Source organism: Hyperolius riggenbachi, chromosome 7 (assembly GCF_040937935.1).
Source record: "Hyperolius riggenbachi isolate aHypRig1 chromosome 7, aHypRig1.pri, whole genome shotgun sequence".
Lineage (NCBI taxonomy): Eukaryota > Metazoa > Chordata > Amphibia > Anura > Hyperoliidae > Hyperolius > Hyperolius riggenbachi.
Window position 1 is genome coordinate 171,773,629 of NC_090652.1, and position 22,233 is coordinate 171,795,861.

The 22,233-nt window shown below is 44.0% G+C and overlaps 1 protein-coding gene across 5 annotated transcripts in view; it reads left to right on the top strand.

The window, feature by feature from the left end:
• The window catches only part of DHRS7B (dehydrogenase/reductase 7B), a 184,679-nt gene extending 168,139 nt beyond the window's left edge, over nucleotides 1-16,540 (top strand). For 4 of the 5 annotated variants that reach the window (XM_068244902.1, XM_068244899.1, XM_068244900.1 and 1 more), the window contains exons 6-7: nucleotides 5,026-5,178; nucleotides 16,320-16,540. In XM_068244902.1, coding sequence (XP_068101003.1) covers nucleotides 5,026-5,178; nucleotides 16,320-16,525 — 359 coding nt within the window. In that variant the 3' untranslated portion in view covers nucleotides 16,526-16,540. The remainder of the gene's footprint in view (nucleotides 1-5,025; nucleotides 5,179-16,319) is intronic. The other variant, XM_068244903.1, reaches the window with a different exon arrangement.
• The last annotated feature ends 5,693 nt before the right edge of the window (nucleotides 16,541-22,233 follow it).

Consider the following 22,233-nt stretch of genomic DNA (forward strand, 5'->3'; position numbering starts at 1 on the left):
GAATGCTAACGTGAATATTAGGAAAACTGTAGTAGTGTAGTGTAGTGTAGTAATATATTTGGACTTTGCAAACGCCATCAGTATTGTTCCCCAAAATAGCCTATTGTAGAAGCTTGCATGCTGCCATATTTTTTTTACTAAGCTTGCATGCTGCCATATTTTTGCTAGCTTGCATGCTGCCATATTTTTGCTATTTTCTATGATGATGCAATATACGGATTTATGCTTTTATCTGATGAAAGGAGTGCAGAGGATTTTTGAACAACAGCCTATTGTAGAAGTTGAGGATGCAGGGACAGGGAGGAATCTGTGTACATGGATAAGGAGCTGACTAGTGGAAAGAAAGCACTGAGTTGTGGCCATTGGATTCAAAATGGGTGACTGTTAGCAGCGGGATCCCACAAGGGTCGTTACTGGGTCCATTACTCTTCAATTTATTTATCAATGGCCTGGTAGATGAAATAGAAAGTAATGTTGCCATTTTTCCAGAGGATACAAAGTTTAAGTAATAATTTTATTTGTGTGTGGGTTATTAGCCTTCAGCACCCGATCCTGGTGGTGGGGCTGCCACCTAAAGCTTCCAGGCACACTGATTTTCTGTAGAGCTTCCTTCCCTTAGCCTTCGGAATTCAACTTTTAATAGGCAGCAGAGCTAGTTTTTGGTCGACCCCAGGTTACCCCGGTACATGCTATATCTAGCCAGCATTCCTTGATCCACCACCCAAGGAGACTTTTAATGGAAGACTTGCAACTCGACACAGTATTCACTTCACTTTAGTCACTGTGTTCAGTGTCCCGGTCAGGCCTTTATAGCTACCGTAACAGCTCAGGGCCCATAAAGTCCCCACCATACTTCACCCCAAAACGCATTCCCTTACTTGACATTGTCTAGGACCCACCACGAGGAGATAGCAAACTTGGAATCCAGATGATACAAAGCTATGCAGAATTATCAACATAAAGGAATATAGGATATAAGATACACAAAACAAGAACAGGTAGTTCCCTAAAAAACCGCACCACTCAATCAATGTATCAAAAAATGTAATTAGTCTTTATTCAGTACAAAAAAATCAATAAAAACACTAAAAGCAATGAACAGTGGGGCACTCCATGATAATATTGAAAAATGCAGATAATACACAAAACCGCAATGCCTGTAAATACACCTCCTATATAGTATATATAATAGAAAAGTACTGAGCTAATCAAATAAATATGAGGTAGTAATCCAAAGACCCCCAGACAAGGTGTCAGCCACACTCATACAATACTGAAAATATATATAAATTATGTAGTGTGCATAATAACATCAGAGGATGGTAGAGTACAGAGGACCATCCATGGAAACAAAGTGAAAGAACCAGCGTGCAAGGATGCAAGAATGGAAACAACCATGTATAAAAAGGTGCTGTGGAAGGCAAAGAAATGAGGCTGCAGCTTACCGGGGAGGATGAGGGTCAGGCAAGGGAAAGGTGTGCCCCGCAAACGCCATCCCTCATCCTCCCCGGTAAGCTGCAGCCTCATTTCTTTGCCTTCCACAGCACCTTTTTATACATGGTTGTTTCCATTCTTGCATCCTTGCACGCTGGTTCTTTCACTTTGTTTCCATGGATGGTCCTCTGTAAATCTAAGTAAATCTGCCCAGACCTTTACGGCTCTGTGAGATAGAGCCCATATATAGTCATATATGATTTTCGGTCCCCAGGGGAAGGGGGAGGACTCATCTCATGTTCTAAGGGGGTGTGCGGTTCCCGCCTTCACTCTCTCCTACTGGATCAGGGGTATAAGAATGGCAGAGGACTCAAAATGAATGCCCTCCATTTTGAAACATCATCCGGATTACATCCTTGCCAGCTTGAGGACATGCTGGCATCTGGCTTGTTTGGGCTTTGCTACTGAACTGAAACCAAGAACTTTATGAGTTTTCCCAGAAAGACATATTTCCATGAACTCTAAGTATTTTCTCCCTTTTATTTTCATACTGGCTATTAATGTTTCTATAATTGTTGATTTTAATGATTTTCTGTATATATTAACCACTTTACCCCCACGCGTACGGATTTCTCCGTCCCTTTTTTCACCCTAAAAAAACAGGGACGGAGAAATCCGTAACTTCCGCGCTACCGCCGCTGTCCGCGCTCCCGCCGCTCGTGCGCGCGCACCCGCCGCTCGTGCACGCCGCCGCCCGCTCGCCCGGAGATCAATGAACGGGAAAATCCATTCCCGTTCGTTGATCTAGCCCCCGCAATGATCTGCTGCTTCTTTCAGAAACAGCGAGATCATTGTGAGTCTCTCAGCCTCCTACTGCTTCCTGTAAGCGTCCTTCCGGACGCTTACAGGTCGCATGTAAACAAACACTCTGTGGCCATCTTGTGGCCAAATGGTAAACTACACCCTAAAAGCATTTTACATATACAAACATTACATTTACACAATAAATTAACTCATTACCTCCCACACTCCCCAATTTTTATTTTTTTTTTGTAATTAAAAAAAAAAAAATACAATAAAAAAAAACATAAATAGTTACCTTTAGGGACTGAACTTTTTAAATATTTATGTCAAGAGGGTATAACACTGTTACTTTATAAACTGCGGGCTTGTAATTAGGGATGGATGCAAAACTGAAAAAAATGCACCTTTATTTCCAAATAAAATATTGTCGCCAAACATTGTGATAGGGACATAATTTAAATGGTTTTATAACCGGGACAAATGGGTTAATAAATTTCATGGGTTTTAATTACAGTAGCATGCTTTATTTAAAAACTATAATGGCTGAAAACTGAAAAATAATAATTTTTTCCCACATTTTTTCCTATTTCCCCATTAAAACACATTTAGAATAAAATAATTCTTGGCATAATGTCCCACCTAAAGAAAGCCTAATTGGTGGCGGAAAAAACAAGATATAGTTCATTTCATTGGGATAAGTAATAATAAAGTTATAGACGAATGAATGGAAGGAGCGCTGAAAGGTGAAAATTGCTCTGGTGGTCAGGCGGTAAAACCCCTCAGTGGTGAAGTGGTTAATTATTTATATTGTGTTTTAATAAACAACGCTAACGTCATTTTGTTTATTCAGCTACCCTGCTATTCAGCCGCACAAACTGAACCCTGACTTCTGAAGAGTCGCTACTATTGTTGCTAGCTAGACAGAATAGAGTGTGTTTAGCCGTTTTTATTTGCAGGTCTAGACTCAGCCAGTCAGTGGGTGCCTCTGTCCCATGATAACAGAGGTGGTGGCAGTTATACCCTGAAATAGTGTGTAATTTGTAATTACCGTAACTCACAGGCTCCCTTCTAGTCGGTCTGCTGCCAAAATTCCAGCGGTTTCTGCGCACCGATTGCGACCACAGCTTGCATGGTCTGTGTGCTGAAACCGATTGGAAGGCATTGTGCGATCCGTCCACTAGGGGTCCTGTGACAGTGCATGGCTCCGACACTGAAGAAAGCGAGCGTGACCATGGCATGTTGTGGGTGGAGCCAAATACTAAAAAAAATACAGGTAGTCCCCAGTTAACAAATGAGATAGGGACTTGTAGGTTTGTTCTTATCCTTAATCCGTTCTCTTTTGTCCCCCTCTTTTCTTCCTGTGCCTCTTGTCTCTCTCTGTCTCACCCCAGTTTGTGCCTCTTTTGTGTCCCTCTGTGTGACCTCATGTTCCCGTCTTATCTCTTTTCTCCCTGTGCCTCTTTTATCCCCCTTTATTACCTCTTGTCCCCTTCTGTCTCAGCTCGGCCCCCTGCCCTAGCCAGGTATAGGTGCCCCCAGTATAAATAGCCAGGTATAGGTTGCACCAGTATAAGTAGCCAGCTATAGGTGGTGCCTTGGTGTAGGTAGCCTGGTGTATATGCCCCCAGTATAGGTAGCCTGGTATGGGTGGTGCACCAGTATAGGTTAGCCAGGTACAGGTGCCCCAGTATAAGTAGCCAAGTATAGGTGATGCCCCAGTTTAGGTAGCCAGGTATAGGTGGTGCCTCAGTATAAGTAGCTAGATATAGGTGGTTCCAGCCCCAGTATAGGTAGCCAGGTATAGGTGGTGCCCCAGTATAGGTAGCTAGGTATAGGTGGTTCCAGCCCCAGTATAGGTAGCCAGGTATAGGTGATGGCCCAGTATAGGTAGCCTATAGCCAGACATAGTCCGCTGTAGAGGGCTCACTCATCTGCTCCCCACGTTCAAGCGCTGATGTCACTCTTCTCTCAGTGCTGGAACACAGTGTGCTGGTTAGTGAGCCACAGGCCCACAGCCAGCACATGCAGCCTTTCTTGCCCTCTGTGGGAGCCCAGGGCCCCCATAAGCCCTGGGCCCCTCACTGCAGTGTCAGTTGTTTCCCCCCCCCCCATCCCGTGCAGTGGCTTTCAGTTGCTGTTTATTTTTTGGCCTTTCTGTCCAAAGTTCAGTGTTCAACAAATGAAATGCATGCTCAATTGGGTTAAGATCAGGTGACTGACTTGGCCATTCAAGAATGTTCCACTTACTTGCTTTAATAAATTCCTGGGTTGCAATTGGCTGTATGTTTTGGATCATTGTTCATCTGTATCATGAAATGCGCCTAATCAGTTTGACTGCATATAGTTGGATTTGAGCAGACAGTATGTCTCTAAATACATCAGAATTTATTCAGCTGCTTTCATCCTGTATCACATTATCAATAAACACTAGTGTCAGTGCCACTGGCAACCAGGGATGGGCTTTCGAGTAGTAAACTACTCAAATTCAAAATTCAAATGAAGTCTAATGACTTCCCGTGTGACCACGGGATAGGGGGGGTTAACTTACTCAGAAGTCTTCGGGCCATCTGCGTTCCATTACGCGTCATAGGCGCAAGGAAAGCCGTGTTTCATGACTCACTACTGCGCTTCCTCTTTAGACGGAATGAGGAAGCGCGGAAGTGAGTGGTGGAACGCAGCTTTCGTTACGCCTATTATACGTAATGGAACGCAGATGCCCGAAGACTTCTGGGTATAATGAACATGCATGAACTGTTACAATTAGCTGATGATTTTTTTTCTTCCCAGATTCAGCATCTAAACATGCTACACAAGCCTTTTTTGACTGCTTGCGAGCTGAGATGGCACAGCATAACATTGACGTCACTGTGGTAAATCCAGGATACATTCAGACTAACCTGTCTTTAAATGCAGTGACTGACGATGGGTCCAAATATGGAGGTATTTTTTTTTTTCAACATGATCAAGTGCTTGATTAACTAACAATATGTTAGAATTCTGCTACAGCTGTCATTTGCAGGGCTTTTTTTTTTTTTACAGCAAAACTGAAGTGGGGACAAGGGAAAAAAGTTAGATATGTACCTCAGTAATGGATGATCCAGAGTCTTCCCAGATCCTCTTGCACCCCACTGTTCCAGTGCTGGGTCCCTCTGTATATATTTGACAAAAGCTATTGGAACAGCTTACTTCTGACCGCAAGCTCAGCAGTGGACAAGCGCATCCAAACTGTGTAAGGTCCGCACATGCCCAGTAGAACTAAGCACTCAAGCATGGAAGAAAAAAGCAGAGCACAAGCAGCTTCGTTCATTCACGTAGGCATGCACAGATCTTACTTGTGCATGTCCAGTGCATTGGCAGAGGTAGAAAATGATGAGATAAGGTAGAAAATAATGCCAGTTGCCTAGCAGCTCTGTTGATTTTCAGGCATAAGTAATGTCAGAGTCGAAACCCTGGAAAAGCATATGGCTAATCCAGTAAAACCTGAGTCAGCTGAGTCAGAGTACCTTATGTGCTGCTTGCTTGTTCAGGGTAAATGGCTACAATTAGAGACACAGGATCATCAGGACAGCCAGGTAACTGGTATTGTTTAAAGAGAGCCCAAGGTTGTTTCAAAAAAATGCAAGCTACCTGATCCGGGGGGCTGAGCGGATCAGGTAGCTGCAAAAGCCACTGCTCTTGTGGGCCGCACTGGCCCACTTCCACTTTCGTGACCTTAAGGTCACGACGCTGCAAGGAGAGACTACGACCTCAATTCACTAAGCAGTTTCGACTAGTCTACTGATGGTTTTTAGTCTACTGATGGTTTGGTGTAAATCAGTTGCATCAAGAGGAAATTCACTAATAATTACCGAATGTTTTAGACCTGGTCTAATAGCTGTCAGGAAAAGTGGGTGTGGTTACTCCTTGTTTGCCTTTGTGAATTGCCACTTTTAATATTTTCCTCTGATTTACCGACCAAATTACCGAATGTTTTAGACCAAGTCTAAAAACAGGTCTAAAAGATTACACCAAACCATCAGTAGACTAAAAACCATCAGTAAACTAGTCTAAACTGCGTAGTGAATTGAGGCCTCTGCGTGTCTCGCAGCGTGCAGGGAGGAAGGGGCGCGGCCAGAGAGAGAGAACTGCTCAATGGCAGCTCTGGAAACTCTCAAGGAACACCCCTGGCAGGCGTTTTGAACAGGGAATCCCTCTCCCTGTGTTTACCTCCGAGATAGCGACAAATATTGTCGCTAATCTTGGGGGGGCTTTAGCGCGGTCGGGGGGTGGGGGCAGAGAGCGGTGGTGTGGGGACACAGAGGCATGTCATGAGGCAGGTAACATGCCTCTGTGTCCCATCTGCCCACCTCGGGTTCTCTTTAACCTCCCTGGCGGTATGGACGAGCTGAGTTCGTCCAGCAAAAACTTGCAAAAAACGCTAATGACGAGCTGAGCTCGTCCATGCCGACAGGGAGATTTCCTGTTTCTCTGCCCCGCCGGCTGCATTTTTTTCTCATCAGAGGGATTCCCCAGGATGGCTGGATTGACTGCACGCTGTGGGTAGCGATCTGTGCTACCCACAGTGTGCAGAACAAGCATCCAGCCACTCTAGGGAATCGCGGGGCAGAGAATGTGCGGGGGTTCCCCTTTGTATATAGAGGCTGTGCTGGCGGGGGATCCCCCTCTGTGCGGGCGGGGGGAACCCCTTTCTATGGTGGCTGTTGCGGCAGGGGATCCCCCTCTGTGTAGGTGGGGGGATTCCCCTTCTATTGTGGCTGTTGCGGCAGGGAATCTTGAGCGGGTGGGGGGATCCCCCTTCTATTGTGGCTGGGCGGGTGGCCTATCCCCCTCCTCCCCCCTCCCTCCCGATCTCCCCCCTCTAAGCCTGTTGAGTAAATAGATGTACTCACCCGAGGGCTTTCTCCAACGATGGCAGCAGTACTTCCTCCTCCATCTCCGAGGTCTCGTTTTCTGTACAGTTACATTACAAGGCTTGGTGACGTCACCCGCACAGAGGGGGATCCCCTGCCGCAACAGCCACAATAGAAGGGGGATCCCCCCACCTACACAGTGGGGATCCCCTGCCCGCACAGCCACCATAGAAAGGGGTCCCCCCCCACAGAGGGGGATTCCCCGCCAGCACAGCCTCCACATACAAGGGGGAACCCCCGCACATTCTCTGCCCCGCTGGCTGCCCAGGGATTCCCTAGGGTGTGCTTGTTCTGCACGCTGTGGGTAGCACAGATAGCTAGCCACAGCGTGCTAGGAGGGGGGGGGGGAAGATCGGGAGGGGGATATCTGGCTCACTATATACCTGGCTCAACATCTGGCTCACTATATACCTGGCTAAACATCTGGCTCACTATATACCTGGCTACACACCTGGCTCACTATATACCTGGCTAAACATCTGGCTAACTATACATCTGGCTAAACATCTGGCTAACTATACATCTGGCTAACTATACCTGGCTAACTATACCTGGCTGCACATCTTCTACCTATACATCTGGGTCTTATACTCACCATTGGCATGCTGATCCCTCGTCGCGTACCTCTGATAGCTTCCCCAGTGTCTTCTTCCATGTCCCTTGGCGGATTTTGCTTCTCCCTCGGCGATCACATGTCCCCCGTTGATCGGCGTTGATGACACCAGGGTCACACAGCGTCATCAACATCTTGCAGAAAACATTTTTTTTTTTAACTTTAATTCAATACAATAACCTGTATTGAATTCAATATCAAAAAAAAAAATTGGTTGCAAAAAAAAATGGTTGCAAATTATTGGAAATTAATTGAAACACTTTTTGCACGGAAATCCTGGGGAAACTGAACGCCAGGGTGGTTAAAAGAAAATAAATATGGCAGCCTCCATATAACACTCACCTCGTGTTCCCTTTATAATGTCGGTTTTGCACTTTATAGCAGCTGCAATGTATAGTAGGGAATAGGGTAAGAGTTTAGTCTAGACTTTATAAAAGGCTGCAATAACTTGGCATAAATACACGTAGTGTGACATTGTAATCACAAATTGAATACACATTTTTCTTACCTCTTAAAAATATACTCTTGAAAACCTGGAGAGAGAAATCTAGATGGGTTCATGTCTGAGTGCCTTTTCATTGGTCTGGCTGCTGTGCCATTGGCATAACCACTGCACTTTGCCTTTAATACTTTCTGAATCAATGACTCAGAATGAGTATGCAGATCAGGCATTTGTATTAATATTTATTTATTTATTTTTAAGTAAACGGTTAGGGTCCGTCCACACTATGCATATTGCATTGTAATACTATCGCAACAGTGCCAAAAAGTTGTACCAGATGTTAGATGTGCAGTACGACCATACAGTGAAGCATACAATACAATGAAAGTATGCTTCGCTGCCACTGTAAATGCACATGTAAAAGGATGCCCTGCGATACTCTGACGAGACCACCACACCCTGTTTGAACATATTGCACACATTGCCTTCTCCAGCCTTATGTTATCAGCGAATGTGAGAGACCATGATTTATGGCTTCCAGAGTCCTTCCGAGACAGTCTCTCAACACAAAAGAAGCCATAAATCACATCTCTCAGAGAGGCTGGTAACATATTGCAGGAGATGGCAATGTGATCATCTGTGTGCAAAACGCTGCAATTCTTTCAGCTGGGACAGCTTACACAGGCAGCACACATTATAGAAGGTGGATAGCAGAGCTCTCTCTGCACTATAGGAAAAATCACCATGGCAGACTTCTAATGGGGCATGGCTTATGCCGGAAGTGGGCTCAGACAGCGACAGGGGGTAACTTCTGAGTACATTAGATACTCATAGTTGTTTTGAGTTTAGGTCCATTTGACAAACACCTGCCAATCCCGTCATACTATGCCACAGTTACCATACAGGTCTCATCCACTAGAGACTTCTGAAGGTGAATCCACTGTGAGCACATTAAACGTTGAAGATTAGTTGGTGTGCCAATACATGATACAATCCCCAATGTATGTAGAATCGGTAAAATAAAGTTATTGCTTTTGCACTGGAAATCAAGGTAATTTTGCTGCCACCACTCTCCAGATTCAAACGAGGCAAAGAGACCTCATAGATAGCTCCCCAAAAGGAAAAACGGCCAATTGCAACCTAACTAGCCAAATCAACAATTTATAAAAATAAGACAATGCGGTAGTGTCTCTTCTGGACGAGTAGCATAGATCAGAATAATCAGGTAACGAGGGCAAAACTGGTTTCATTATAAAAACTATACACACAAATATACATTGGTGCTAGCAAATTATATCTGGCAGCTGAACAGATTGGTTGTATAGAATAAGTAAGAGATGAGAAATTAGGTAGAATGTCTGAAAGTTCAATATACCGTGTTTGGAGTCCACTAAGCGATATAGTCTTTGTATTGAATATAGGAGGCTCCCTATGCTAAATTGATTCTTCTATTTGGCACTGTTATTGGCCTGAGGAAGCGGGCTCAGACCCGCGAAATGTATTGTCTGTGCCAAATAAAATATTTTTTTAACATAAAGATCTCGTCATTGAGTTAAGCTGACTTGTTTTTTTTCGATTTTAAACTGCTTTTATCCACCAGGGCGCCTTTTTCCCAAAATTGTGCATTTGTATTGAATAATACAAGATGGCGATTTGTGCAGTGCTGTGGAGACGGTATAAAAATCATCCGACTCCACACTTTTATGAAATCACCGACTCCTGGTACCCAAAATTGCCCTGACTCCACTGCCCTGGATTTGTGGCCGGTGGCCTGCTGGCCTGTCGGGATGGTATTTTGACAACAGATGATAGACAAAGGACCAGGACCTCAATGGGTTCATGGATTTTAACCCACTCTCTAGTTTGGAGTGGCTATGACAAGCAAAGTCCAACCCTGTGGCAATTGGAACTGGGGCAGTCCCCCCTTCAGGGAGAGAGATCTTAGCAGAATTCCTGGCAGGTTGATCTCTCAGTGCCCATCAGTCATATCAAGAAATTGATTGCATATTTGCGTTCAGCAAGGCACCAGGAATCCATAGATATGTGACGGTTGGTAAACTTTGAAGTTATACGAAAACTTGGTCTGCATGGAAATCGGTCAGTGGGTGTGTCAGACTAACCTTACCTCAAAAAATGGATTGATTCATTTGTAGCACCCTAAAGCCTATGAATTAAGAATACTGAAATAGTTGGGACAGGGATTTTGCCCAACCCTGGTCCCAGCAGCAGTGTTTATACACAGAAAATAATGTATTTGTAGTTTCTAGCAAAGTTTAGAGGTATAAAACCATGTGTGTATGATGCCAGTAGCTTTGTGGCCAGAAAGCCGGGGCAAGATTTGGTTTTACGGTTTCTGCCATGACCAGTGTTAAATGTATGGCTACTTAACCTGGAATGGGGTGCTTGGGTAAAAGTTAATTGCACTCTATGATGCTTAGGTTGAAAGCTAAGCTTATTAGTTCTGTACTGGAAAAGTTTAACTCTTTGGGCTTGATTCACTAAGACAAATAGCACGCCTTATCAAAGTTAACACGCCTTATCAGAGTAGCATAGCAAGCGCTACGAACCCGCAGGGGCTCAGAGCAGGACAGGTGGAGCTGTCGTCATTGCCGATTAGCAGGCACAAGTTAAATATGCTACTCTGATAAGGTGTGTTAACTTTGATAAGGCGTGCTATTTGTCTTAGTGAATCAAGCCCTTTGTGTGAATAAGAGGATTTTGTGATTCTGTAATTGAAATATGATTGTATGGTTATAATGCATTCGATATGAAATCTATCACAGTCCACTTTAAATTCATCTGGAACGGCTTATTTTGAGTGATTTTTTTTTTTTTTTTTACGCTGAGACGTTATTTTATATTAAAAGATAAGTTGTGAAAACTGATTCTTCAAATGAGTACTGGGTCCCAGTCCCAGTACTGGGTGGAGCCAATGTCCTATACAGAGAAACGAGAAGAGAACGGGCGCTCGACTGGTGCATTAACCTTTTAATCAATAAAATTCTCTTTAAAGGACCACTGTTGCGAAAATCTTAAAATTTTAAATACATGTAAACAAATACAAATACGAAGCATGTTTTTTTCCAGCGTAAAAAGAGCCATAAATTACTTCTCTCCTATGTTGCTGTCACTTACAGTAAGTAGTAGAAATCTGACATTATCGACAGGTTTTGGGCTAGTCCATCTCTTCATGGGGGATTCTCAGCATGGCCTTTATTCTTCATAAAGACACTCCCTGAAAAATATTTATACAAAGATGCTGGCCAGCCTCCATGCTCACTGCACACTTTTTTGGCAGTTGGATGGAGCAACTGTCATTCCTTAAGTACTTTTGAAAATAAAGAAATCCCGGAGAATCCCTCATGAGGAGATGGGCTAGTCCAAAACCTGTCGGTTCTGTAAAATTTCTACTACTTACTGTAAGTGACAGCAACATAGGAGAGGAGTAATTTATGGCTCATTTTACTCTGGAATAAACGTAATTCTTATCTGCATATGTTTACATATACAGTGGGGTGCGAAAGTTTGGGGAACCTTGTTAATCGTCATGATTTTCCTGTTTTTCATTTTTTAGTTGGTTGTTACGATAAAAAATGTCAGTTAAATATATCATATAGAAGACACACACACAGTGATATTTGAGAAGTGAAATTAAGTTTATCGGATTTACAGAAAGTGCACAATAATTGTTTAAAATTAGGCAGGTGCATAAATTTGGGCACCACAAAAAAGAAATGAAATCAATATTTAGTAGATCCTCCTTTTGCAGAAATGACAGCCTCTAAATGCTTCCTGTTGGTTCCAATTGCAGTCTGGATTCTGGTTGAAGCTGTTTTGGACTATTCCTCTTTACAAAACATCTCTAGTACATTCAGGTTTGGTGGCTTCCAAGCATGGACAGCTCTTTTTAACTCACACCACAGATTTTCAATTATATTCAGGTCTGGGGCCTGAGATGGCCATTCTAGAATGTTGTACTTGTTCCTCTGCATGAATGCCTTAGTGAATCAAGTGATATATAGTCTTGTCACTAATTGTCCCTCAGAGAGGCTCACAATCTAGTCCCTACCACTATACGGAGTATTGGATCAGGAGTGGCTGTAAGTCCCTCCCCAGGAGACACCCACAATAGGCTAACAACAAATGTATTCAATAATAAAAAGAAGTTTAAAACATTAAAAATATATTGTGATGTCAGTTAAAATGGAAAAGGAGCGAACCTGCTGGCAAAGGGCTGGATTGGACCCGCCTGGCAGGCCGTATATTGAAAGACAACATATTTTAGATATGTGCCATTCTATGCAATATATAATAAACAGGTTAAATTACATAATAAATGTATAAAACTGTCTATGCTTATACACAAATGACATATGCGGGCGTCTTGGAGATGGTCTCATAGTGCGTTATTGTGCCGTGTGGTGCAACGCGATCTGCGCACCGCACAACAGGCCCATGGGGGGTGAAACGATGCGGGTGGAGCCTCGCAAGGGACCAACCATAATTAAGCTGTTAGATAGCGACTAGAATGACGTAAAACGCCACATACGTGGTGCATATGAATCAATCTTTGACCCCATTAAAGGACAGCTGAAGCGAGAGTTATATGGAGGCTGCCTTATTTATTTTCTTATAAACAATATCCGTTGCCTGGCAGCCCTGCTGGTCTTTTTGGTTGCAGTAGTGTCTGAATAACACCAGAAACAAGCATGCAGCTAATCTTGGCAGATCTGACAATGTCAGAAACACCTGATCTGCTGCATGCTTGTTCAGGGTCTATGGCTAAAAGTATTACGGGCAGAGGATCATCAGGACAGCCAGGCAACTGGCAGCCTCCATATGCCCCTCACTTCAGTTATCCTTCAAGCGCATGAATGTCACAGCTGTGACATTGAGGTCAAAGGCATTGTATTGTAAGGGATGAAGAACTGCTTCCCCATAGAAGTCATAACCCATACTCCTCTCCAAGATCACTCAATCTATCTTCAACTGAAGATGTACAATCTTATAAAAAACAATAACTATACAGTTATACCAGGGTGAATAGGGAGAGGGGATAGAATAGGGAGAGGGGATAGAGGGAGGAGGAAGCAGAGGGAAAGGAAAGGGGGAGGTACTAGGGGAAGAAGGAGGGAGGGTTGGGTTTTTTTCCAGAAAAGGTGCATGAAAAATAATAAAATTCACGTAAAAAGCTTAGAACTTGCAGGTCCTCATTGAGTCCTCCTAGGGCCAATGTGTGTAATTTGAAGATCCAATAAACTTCTTGCTCACAAAGTTTTTTGTTTTTTTTTCATATCTTAAACCTCTGAGCATAGAAGCAGGAATGTTCTCTACGCACAGGATTTTCAAGCAATCTGGATTGGACTGATGAAATTTTGCATAGTGCCTGGGGACACTGTGCTTTTCTAATTTAGATAGACTGTTCACCTAATCTTTTTCTTAGGGGCTTCCTCATTGTTCTTCCTACATAACATTTTTTATAGCTACAAACCAGGAGATAAATCACAAATTCCGATGAACAGTTAATAAAATGTTTCAAAGGTATAGTCCGTCCATCTGGATGCTACAGGTTTTTAGATCCATGACTTATAATGGGACAGCAGCCACAGTGTTAGATCCCACATCTAAAGCTGCCTTGGATGCTGCTTTCCAGCCATGTGGAGGGAGGTTCAAGACTTGTATTGCTGGGGGCAATTTGGTTTTTGAGGGTACGGGATTTTTTAAAAATCACTTTGGGTTTATCAGGCATAATATCTTTAAGCAAAGGATCTTGCAATATTATAAGCCATTTCTTTCTAATAATGCTTGGAATTTGACGTGAACTCTCTGTATAATCATAAACGTAGGTGCAGAATTCTCCTCAGAAGTTCTTTTTTCCAGCCTAGTTTTAACTTTGCTTTTAAATTCATCTATAGCCTTGTTGATATGTTCCTCTTTATACCCTTTATCCTTAAACGGATTTGCCAATATCCGAACTTGATTTACATAGTCTTGGTCACTAGAACAATTTCTCCTGAGTCTGCAGAACTGATTTCTCGGAATATCATTAATCAATTTTGGATGATGGCAACTTTGCAGCATGTAGGTATGAGTTTCCTGAGGTCGGTTTAAAATGCGTTTTGGTACAAATTTGTAGTTGTTCATAGATTGAAAGTTCTAGGTCTAGAAATACAAATTTTTCTTTATCAATAACATACAGTATGTGAATTCTAGACCACAGTTGTTCAAATTACAGTACTTAGGGATAAAGGGACAAAGGGATAATTGGCGTGTTCTCAACATTGAAAGCTATATCAGGCAGGGGGACTAATTCACATGGTGGAAAAATGACCTGGTTTTGTCCATGTTAGATTTCAGAAAGTGGGAGGACATGAAGGAGAAGATAGCGTCGAGGCAGCCAGTAATGTAGCTAAATCAGGAGCTCAGAGATAGATTTGGGCTTCAACAGCATATAAGCTGGATGCTGGAAGCCAAAAGACTAGATAAGTTGCTGAAGACCATAAGTATAAATGGAAAAGAAAAGGGTCCTGAGGACTGAGCCTTGGGAACCCCAACTAAGAGCAGGTGGGAGAAGTGTGCCTGCGCAATGTGGCCCTGCTTGTGGCCGTACAGGAGCATGGCCGTGAACTTCTTAGCTATGTCTCAGGTTTGTGGCTTTCCACAAAACATGAACTGTTGGTGGGTCATGAGGACAGTGTTTGAAAAACACTGCTTTTCCAACTCCCTGTAGCCACCCTGGCGTTCAATTTCCCTAGGATTTCCGTGCAAAAAGTGTTTAAATTAATGTCTAATAATTTTCAACCATTTTTATTTTTTTTGCAATCAATTTTTTTTTTAGATTGAATTCAATACAGGTTATTGTATTGAATTCAATAAAAAAAAAAAAGTGTTTGCTGCAAGATGTTGATGATGCTGTGTGACCCTGGTGTCATCAACGTCGATCGGTGGGGGACAAGTCATCGCCGAGGGAGAAGCAAAATCCACCAAGGGACATGGAAGAAGGCACTGGGTAAGCTATCAGAGGTACGCAACAAGGGATCAGCACGCCAATGGTAAGTATAAGACCCAGATGTAGAGCCAGGTATATAGATAGCCAGATGTGTAGCCAGCTTTTTCGGTAGCCAGATGTAAGGGTAGCCAGGTGTATAGCCAGATGTATAGGTAGCTAGAGGTACAGGGAGCCAGATGTAAGGGTAGCCAGGTGTGTAGCCAGATGTCGTCCGCCCCCCCCCCCCCCCCGATTCCCTGCCCTCCCCACTGAAGCCCTTTGAAGTCTACTCACCCAAAGGCTCCCTCCTGCGGCGGCGGCACTTCTTCCTCCATCGCCGAAATCTCGTTCTCTGTGTAGTTACATTACAAGGCTTGGTGACGTCACCAAGCCTTGTATTGTAACTGCACAGACCGGGACTTCGGTGATGGAGGAGGAAGTGCTGCTGCTGCCGCAGGAGAGAGCTCTCGAGTGAGTAGACTTCAAAGGGATTCAGATCGGGGGGGGGTTGAAGAAGAGGGGATCGGGAGCGAGGCCACCCACAGCCCGCCCGCCTAGAAGGGAACTCCCACCATAGAGGGGGGAGCCCCCACCCGGCCGCCAGCCTGCATATAAGGGGGACAGCCCCGGCACAGAAGGGGGACACCTCCCGCACAGAAGGGGAGCCCCGGCCACCAGCCTGCCGCCTAGAAGGGGGAGCCCCCGCCAGCCCTGCAGAACTCTGACCCGCTGCCCAGGGATTCCCTAGGGTGGCTGGATGCTTGTTCTGCATGCTGTGGGTAGCACAGATCGCTACCCACAGCGTGCTGACAGGCATCCAGCCATCCTGGGGAATCCCTCTGATGAGGGAAAAGTTAAGCCAGCGGGGCAGACAAACAGGAAATCTCCCTGGCGGTATTGACAAGCCTGACTTTCAGCATGTTTCTGCTGGACGAGCCAGGCTCGTCAATACCGCTAGGAAGGTTAACAATAAAAAAATTGATCTGCCAGGTCTTCTGCCCATTCCTTTAATATTTACATACAGCTGTGTGAACCACACATAAGGACATCTTGTTTTCTTCTAGCTAGTATGGAAATATGTTATAGTACATAAAAACTGATTTCTGTGTTTTCTCTCTTTTTTTGTAGTGATGGATAAAAGCACAGCTGAAGGCAGAACGCCAGAAGAAGTTGCAAACATTGTTCTCCGTGCTGTTGGTGAAAGGAGCAAAGAGGTTCTGATAGCTGGAATTGTACCTACAGTTGCTGTTTATCTTAGGGCACTTGCCCCTAAAATCTTCTTTTCTCTTATGGCAGCGAGAGCTAGAAAAGAAAGGAAAATAAAAGATTCTTAGAAATTGACACACTAATCTTCTTTAGTGCCTTTGCTTCTTTAACCTTATATTTTTAGGTTTTTTTTACTAATGCAATCCCTGGCAAGGCGTGCAGATTAGTATGCCGCCGGTGAGCTGGGCGCAGGGCGAGCCGAATGACTGCTCACCCTGCTGTCGCTCAAATTCCCGGCGGTGTTAAAGAGAATATGTACTGTGAAAATCTTACATAAATAAATGTACCAGCCTGTTTGTTGTCTCCTCCTATACCCCTCTGTGACATTTTTGCCGCTCCCCCCTGCTTTCCTGGTGATAAAATCACTATTTTATTCATTGTTTTTGTAAACAATGAAGATGGCCGCCAAACAGGATATACATCATCAGAGCAGGTGCCTGTTTGCAGAGGCTCCTCTCAAATAGAGATGGCTTGAACCTCTGATTTTAGGTTCACAAACTTTGAACGCAAACTTCCGCAAAAGTTCGGTTCGCGCGAACCGCAATAGACTTCAATGGGGAGGCGAACTTTGAAAACTAGAAACATTTATGCAGGCCATAAAAGAGATGGAAAAGATGTTTCAAGGGATCTAACGCCTGGAGGAGGGCATGGTGGAATGGGATGCACGCCAAAAGTCCCCGGGAAAAATCCGGATTTGACACACAGCAGCGCTTTAAGGTAGTGTAATTAGTTTACTGCTTAACACTGACAGACCAAACTCACTGTGTAACGCAACGCAAACAGCTGTTTGTGTAGTGACGGCCGTGCTGGACTGGTGCGCACCATGGCCAGAGTGCAGGCGATAGCGGTTTTTAAGCCCATATGGCCGCCGGGCTGAGGTAGCTCAATGACAGAACAACAGTGACTGTCCAGCTGATCGAATTTGGTCTGTCCACAATGAAGCAACAACCTTATTATCTTGGGTGTGCCCCCCCCCCCCCCCCACACTCAAAATATAGTGGGCAGTCATTGCTTCATTGTGATACGCAAGCCCCTTCACCAGGGCAAGGTAACGATCACGAAGGGGAATTGACACGTGCACATGCCTTTTGGTTTTTTTTGTTGCAGCTGCAGTGCAGCCAGAAAAATTAGGCAGGCATGTACACGCACCAGAAAAATCATTATAGCGGCCGGTGCTAGCAGCGGCCTTACAAATTCAGGAATCCACCTGGAGTCCTGGACCCTGTTGGTGGTGGCGGAGAAGGCAGTCAAGCGGCCTGCAGGCAGAGATGCTGTGTGGGGAGCGACTTAGTCTTAGGGCAGGCAGTCACACAGCGTGCAAGCAGAGATGCTGTGTGTGTGTGGGGACTGACTTAGTCTTCAGGCAGGCAGTATTACAAATGTGCAGCTGTCACACACACAGGTACAGTGAACAGGTGCAGTGACTGGTATATAATATAACACTGCTTGTGGTCTCGTAAGTAGGTGCACTGAACAGGTATGCAGGGATTGGTAATACAAATGTGCAGCTGTCACAGGTACCGTGAAGAAGTCACTGGTATTATATACCAGTGACTGGTATATAATATAACACTGCTTGCGGTCACGTAGGTAGGTGCCCTGAACAGGTATGCAGGGATTGGTATTACAAATGTGCAGCTGTCACACACACAGGTACCATGAACAGGTAGTCACTGAATGTGCTGGGCCTGGCAGTGGCACAGTAAGCATTACCAAGGGGCCAAGGGCCAGCTGCGACTGACTGACAGGGCTGTATATGCAACAAGTGTCTGTGGGACACACACACACAAAAAAAGAGATCACAAAAACATTAGCTCTCAAAAGAGCTGTTGAGGGGTGCTTTTTAGCAATAAGTATCAGCAAGGAGCAAGTTAACAAGAGCCTAACTAAGCTTTCCCTATGTCTCTCCATTCAGACCATCTCTACTCTCAAACCTGACTTGATTGCTGAAATGTTACTCCAAGTGTTGCCTTAGCTGCTTGTCTGAGCTCTGCACTGATCTCTCTGCACTCACAGCTGTTTGGAATGTCTCAGCTCCGCAAGCCTTGCAGAGACGCTGGCTGTGAGCAGAGACATTGCCTGTAATTGGGGGTCCAGCCCCTAATTGCCCTTATGCAGCATAACATTACAGCTATGGCAGTGCACAGTTTCGGCTCATTGCGCCAAAACTACCTGCTTTGCCTGGCAAGTACAATTTTGCCTTCTTAGAGCCAAAAAAAAAAGTATTTGTATGTAAATACCTTCACATCCGCTAGATGTTACTCCCATAATTCTTCCCTAATATCAAGATGAACTTACCTGAAATAAATTAGATTTTTGAAGGTTAATATTAAGCATACATTAAGAATAACAATGCATGCGCACAAGATCACATAAATTAACTTATTTGGTGAATGGTTCACAACAGCTTTTTAAAATGTTGTAGAGCACCATTTTAGCACCCAGGGCATCTCAATAACACATTAAAAATACATGTCAGCAAAGTGTCTCATAATTTAAAAAAAAAAAACTTCCATTTTACCATTTATTTTTACATTTAAAGTTTAGCAGAGGTTTTATTAGCCTACTTCAGCAGGACTGCCTGTCCGCAGAGATTTCAGGCAGCTAATGACTTAAAGGAAACAGAGATGAAAAAAAAAGTTTTAAATATACCTGGGGCTTCCTCCAGCCCCATGCTCACGGATCGCTCCCACGCTGCCGTTCTCCGCTGCCTGCAGCTCCGGTACCGGGTCCTGTAACTTCCTCCAGTCACGGCCAGTCTGTGCAAGAGAAGTGCATCCTCTACGTATCTCTCCGTCACCGGGCGAAGTTACAGGACCTGGTACCTGAGCTGCAGGCAGCGGAGGACGGCAACGTCAGAGCGATCCGTGTGCAATGGGGCTGGAGGAAGCCCCAGGTATGTATAAAACTATTTATTTATTTTTTTGTCTCTGGTACACTTAATTGTTAAAAGTAATTGTTTTATTGCACTCGTTAGTAAGACGTAAACAATACCTTTTCATCAACACAGTGGTGGTGGGGGGTAACTAGGACAACTGTTTCAAAAAGGTTATCCAGAGGGAATGTGTGAAGATAGCATCTGTGACTTTTTTAAATAAGGACTGCTAGAAGGAGAAAGAGAGGTGGGAACATGGCAGTTCCTATAGCTATTACAAATTCCAGGGAAAGAATGGGTGCTTGGTTCCCTTTAAGACCTGCTTTTGAAGCAACTGTTTACAAATGGCCATACTGTGTTTTAAAGAGAACTCGAGGTGGGTTCTGAGAATGCTAACAGCACACAGAGGCTGGGTCTGCATATACTGCCCAGCCTCTGTTGCTATCCCGATCCCCCCTAAGCCCCCCCCCCCCCTTCCTGTGCTCTGCTATGCCCCATAAATCACCCAGCCGTGCTGTCGACACACAGCGTGTCGCAGCCCGGCTGTTTACTTCTGTGTCAGTCTCGCCGCTCCCCCGCCTGAACTCAGAACGTCCTCTCTGCTCTAAAAGATACACAACAGCATAATAACCTTTAAACAAAAAACATTTCTTTGTTACAGCTGATATAAATCCTAAAATAAATATGCTCTGTTTCTACTTCCTGTTTCATGGAAGCAGACATATTGTTAAAATCCTGTGCTTTCAAATAAGCATCTCTGCCATGGCAGTCAGGTGACACAGGGAAGAGATCAAATTACTTGTGATTAGACACAAATGAAGGGGAATCTGTCCTGTTTTCCTTCTGTCCTGTGCAATAGTTCAGGTCTACTTTAAAGGTCCACTGATTCAAACCGCAAAATGAAACATTTTACATCTTTCTGCTTTTGTGGTCCATTAAAAAGCTGTGGGAGCTGGCTACAGATAAGCCACTCCCATTCCCGCTAGGCCACACTAAATATATCTTCACACTATTCATGTGAGGCTAAATACTGTATGTAAAGCCAATCCTGGGCATGTACACACTGACCCTAATGCTGGGAATATACAATGAGGTTTTTTTGGCAGATCTACTGACTGATGGATATTTCTGATTGATTTCCATTCACTTCTATGAGAAAATTGATCAGAAAAACGATCGAACCTGTCGGAAATTATCAAGCCATCTATCTGCCAAAAAAACTCATGGTGTATTCCCAGCATAAGGCATGGGGGAGGAAGCACTGTCACTTCCAATGTATACACAGCAAAGGAATGCCAGACCGCAAGCCTGATACTGCATGTTCCAAGCTTTCAACTCCTATAGTCAATTTGTGACATGAAGTATGCTCCCTGAGCTCCTGTGTGGTCTTCCCCAAGTAACAACTGCCACAATAGGCACTTCAGCAAATAGGTGACATAACGGGAGCTACAAGAAAATCTGCCTCTATTAGAATACTTCTTACCTGATGAGGGGTGAATAAAAGTATCATCCTTAATAAAGCTATGGCACATGTGGCAGCTGAGACAGGGGAAGGTACTACAAACTGGTGGAGCATTGTTCCTAGAGCCTCGGTCACATCAAAATGGACCAACCTCGTACTCAATGAGGGAGCCCGTTTATAAGAAAATGGGGGGGGGGGGGGGATTGAAATTCGGGAACATTTGGGATTGAGTCTTTCAGAACACACCAGTGTTTAGTTACGATGCGCTGTACATTGCCACTAACAGTACTGTCAGTTGAAACACATGACAAACGATCACTGTTGTCCCCTCTTTTCTTTACCACGTTTCCTCTGTTTATACCTAGTCAGAGTATCTGGAGGACATAGCCCCTTGCTTGCAATTTATTGCTCATTTTCCCCCACCTTTTCTGCCTCAATACTGGATTGTCTACTATCTTAGTCATCCTATCATACTGGCTACCCAGAATATAAGTCACCTGGTGCCGGGGATAAAAACTATTGAAGTGTAATATCGAATTCCGATCTGTTGTCTTTACAAATAAATCTATACAACCTACCATTTTCTTTATGGTCACAAGTGTCAACAAATGAGACCTTCCCCAGATCCACGGTGACAGTGAGCCATATGTGAGGGCACTTCAGATGTAAAGGGGCTGTAGAAGGTTGTGAATGTTTCCTTTGGCTGTGTGGCATAACCAAGAACCAGATAGGTTCAAAAATGTGGACCCTAGCCACTATGCAGATTTTTAATGTTTGTACTTCTAAAGCTTTAAGTAAAGTAAATGGTTTCTAAGAGAGCTGTGCCGGATTCCTTTGGGAAACTATTTGCAATCAGGTAAGCACCCCCACACTGTCCAATGAGTAATGGGCCTTTCAAATATCCCTTACTTTGGAAACCTAATAAACTCACTATAGTAGAAAACTTAATTTTTCTGTACTTTGATAGACATCTTCATCCCCTGGCTCAGTTGAAATCACTTGCTATCTAGATTGAAGAATGGCACTCTCTGGGCATCAAGACTTGCTAGAAATCTTCCGGACACTTTCTTGAAGAATCCTATCATGTTTTCAGTGTGGCATTCTCCTGTTGTCTAAACTTAAATGTAGTCTGATTGAAAAGACATGGTTACCAGTTAAATATTTATTTAAGCTTCAGGGCTCAACTGCTGTAATCTTCTTGTATTTATTACTTTACACATGGCCAATGGGTGTTTTTATAAATATTCCTGTTACTTTGTGGCTGGGGCGGTGTTGCTTGCCTAATTGCTTTGTTATCAGACTGAGAGCATTTTCGTAATGAGGAGAAGTCTAAAAAAGTTGAATAGCTCACATGGTAATGGGTGCAGCACTTTGTGCTTTCTGCAAGCCAACACACCCACTCGCTGCTGAAGGGTGTGGTGTGCTGGTGAATAGAGTTG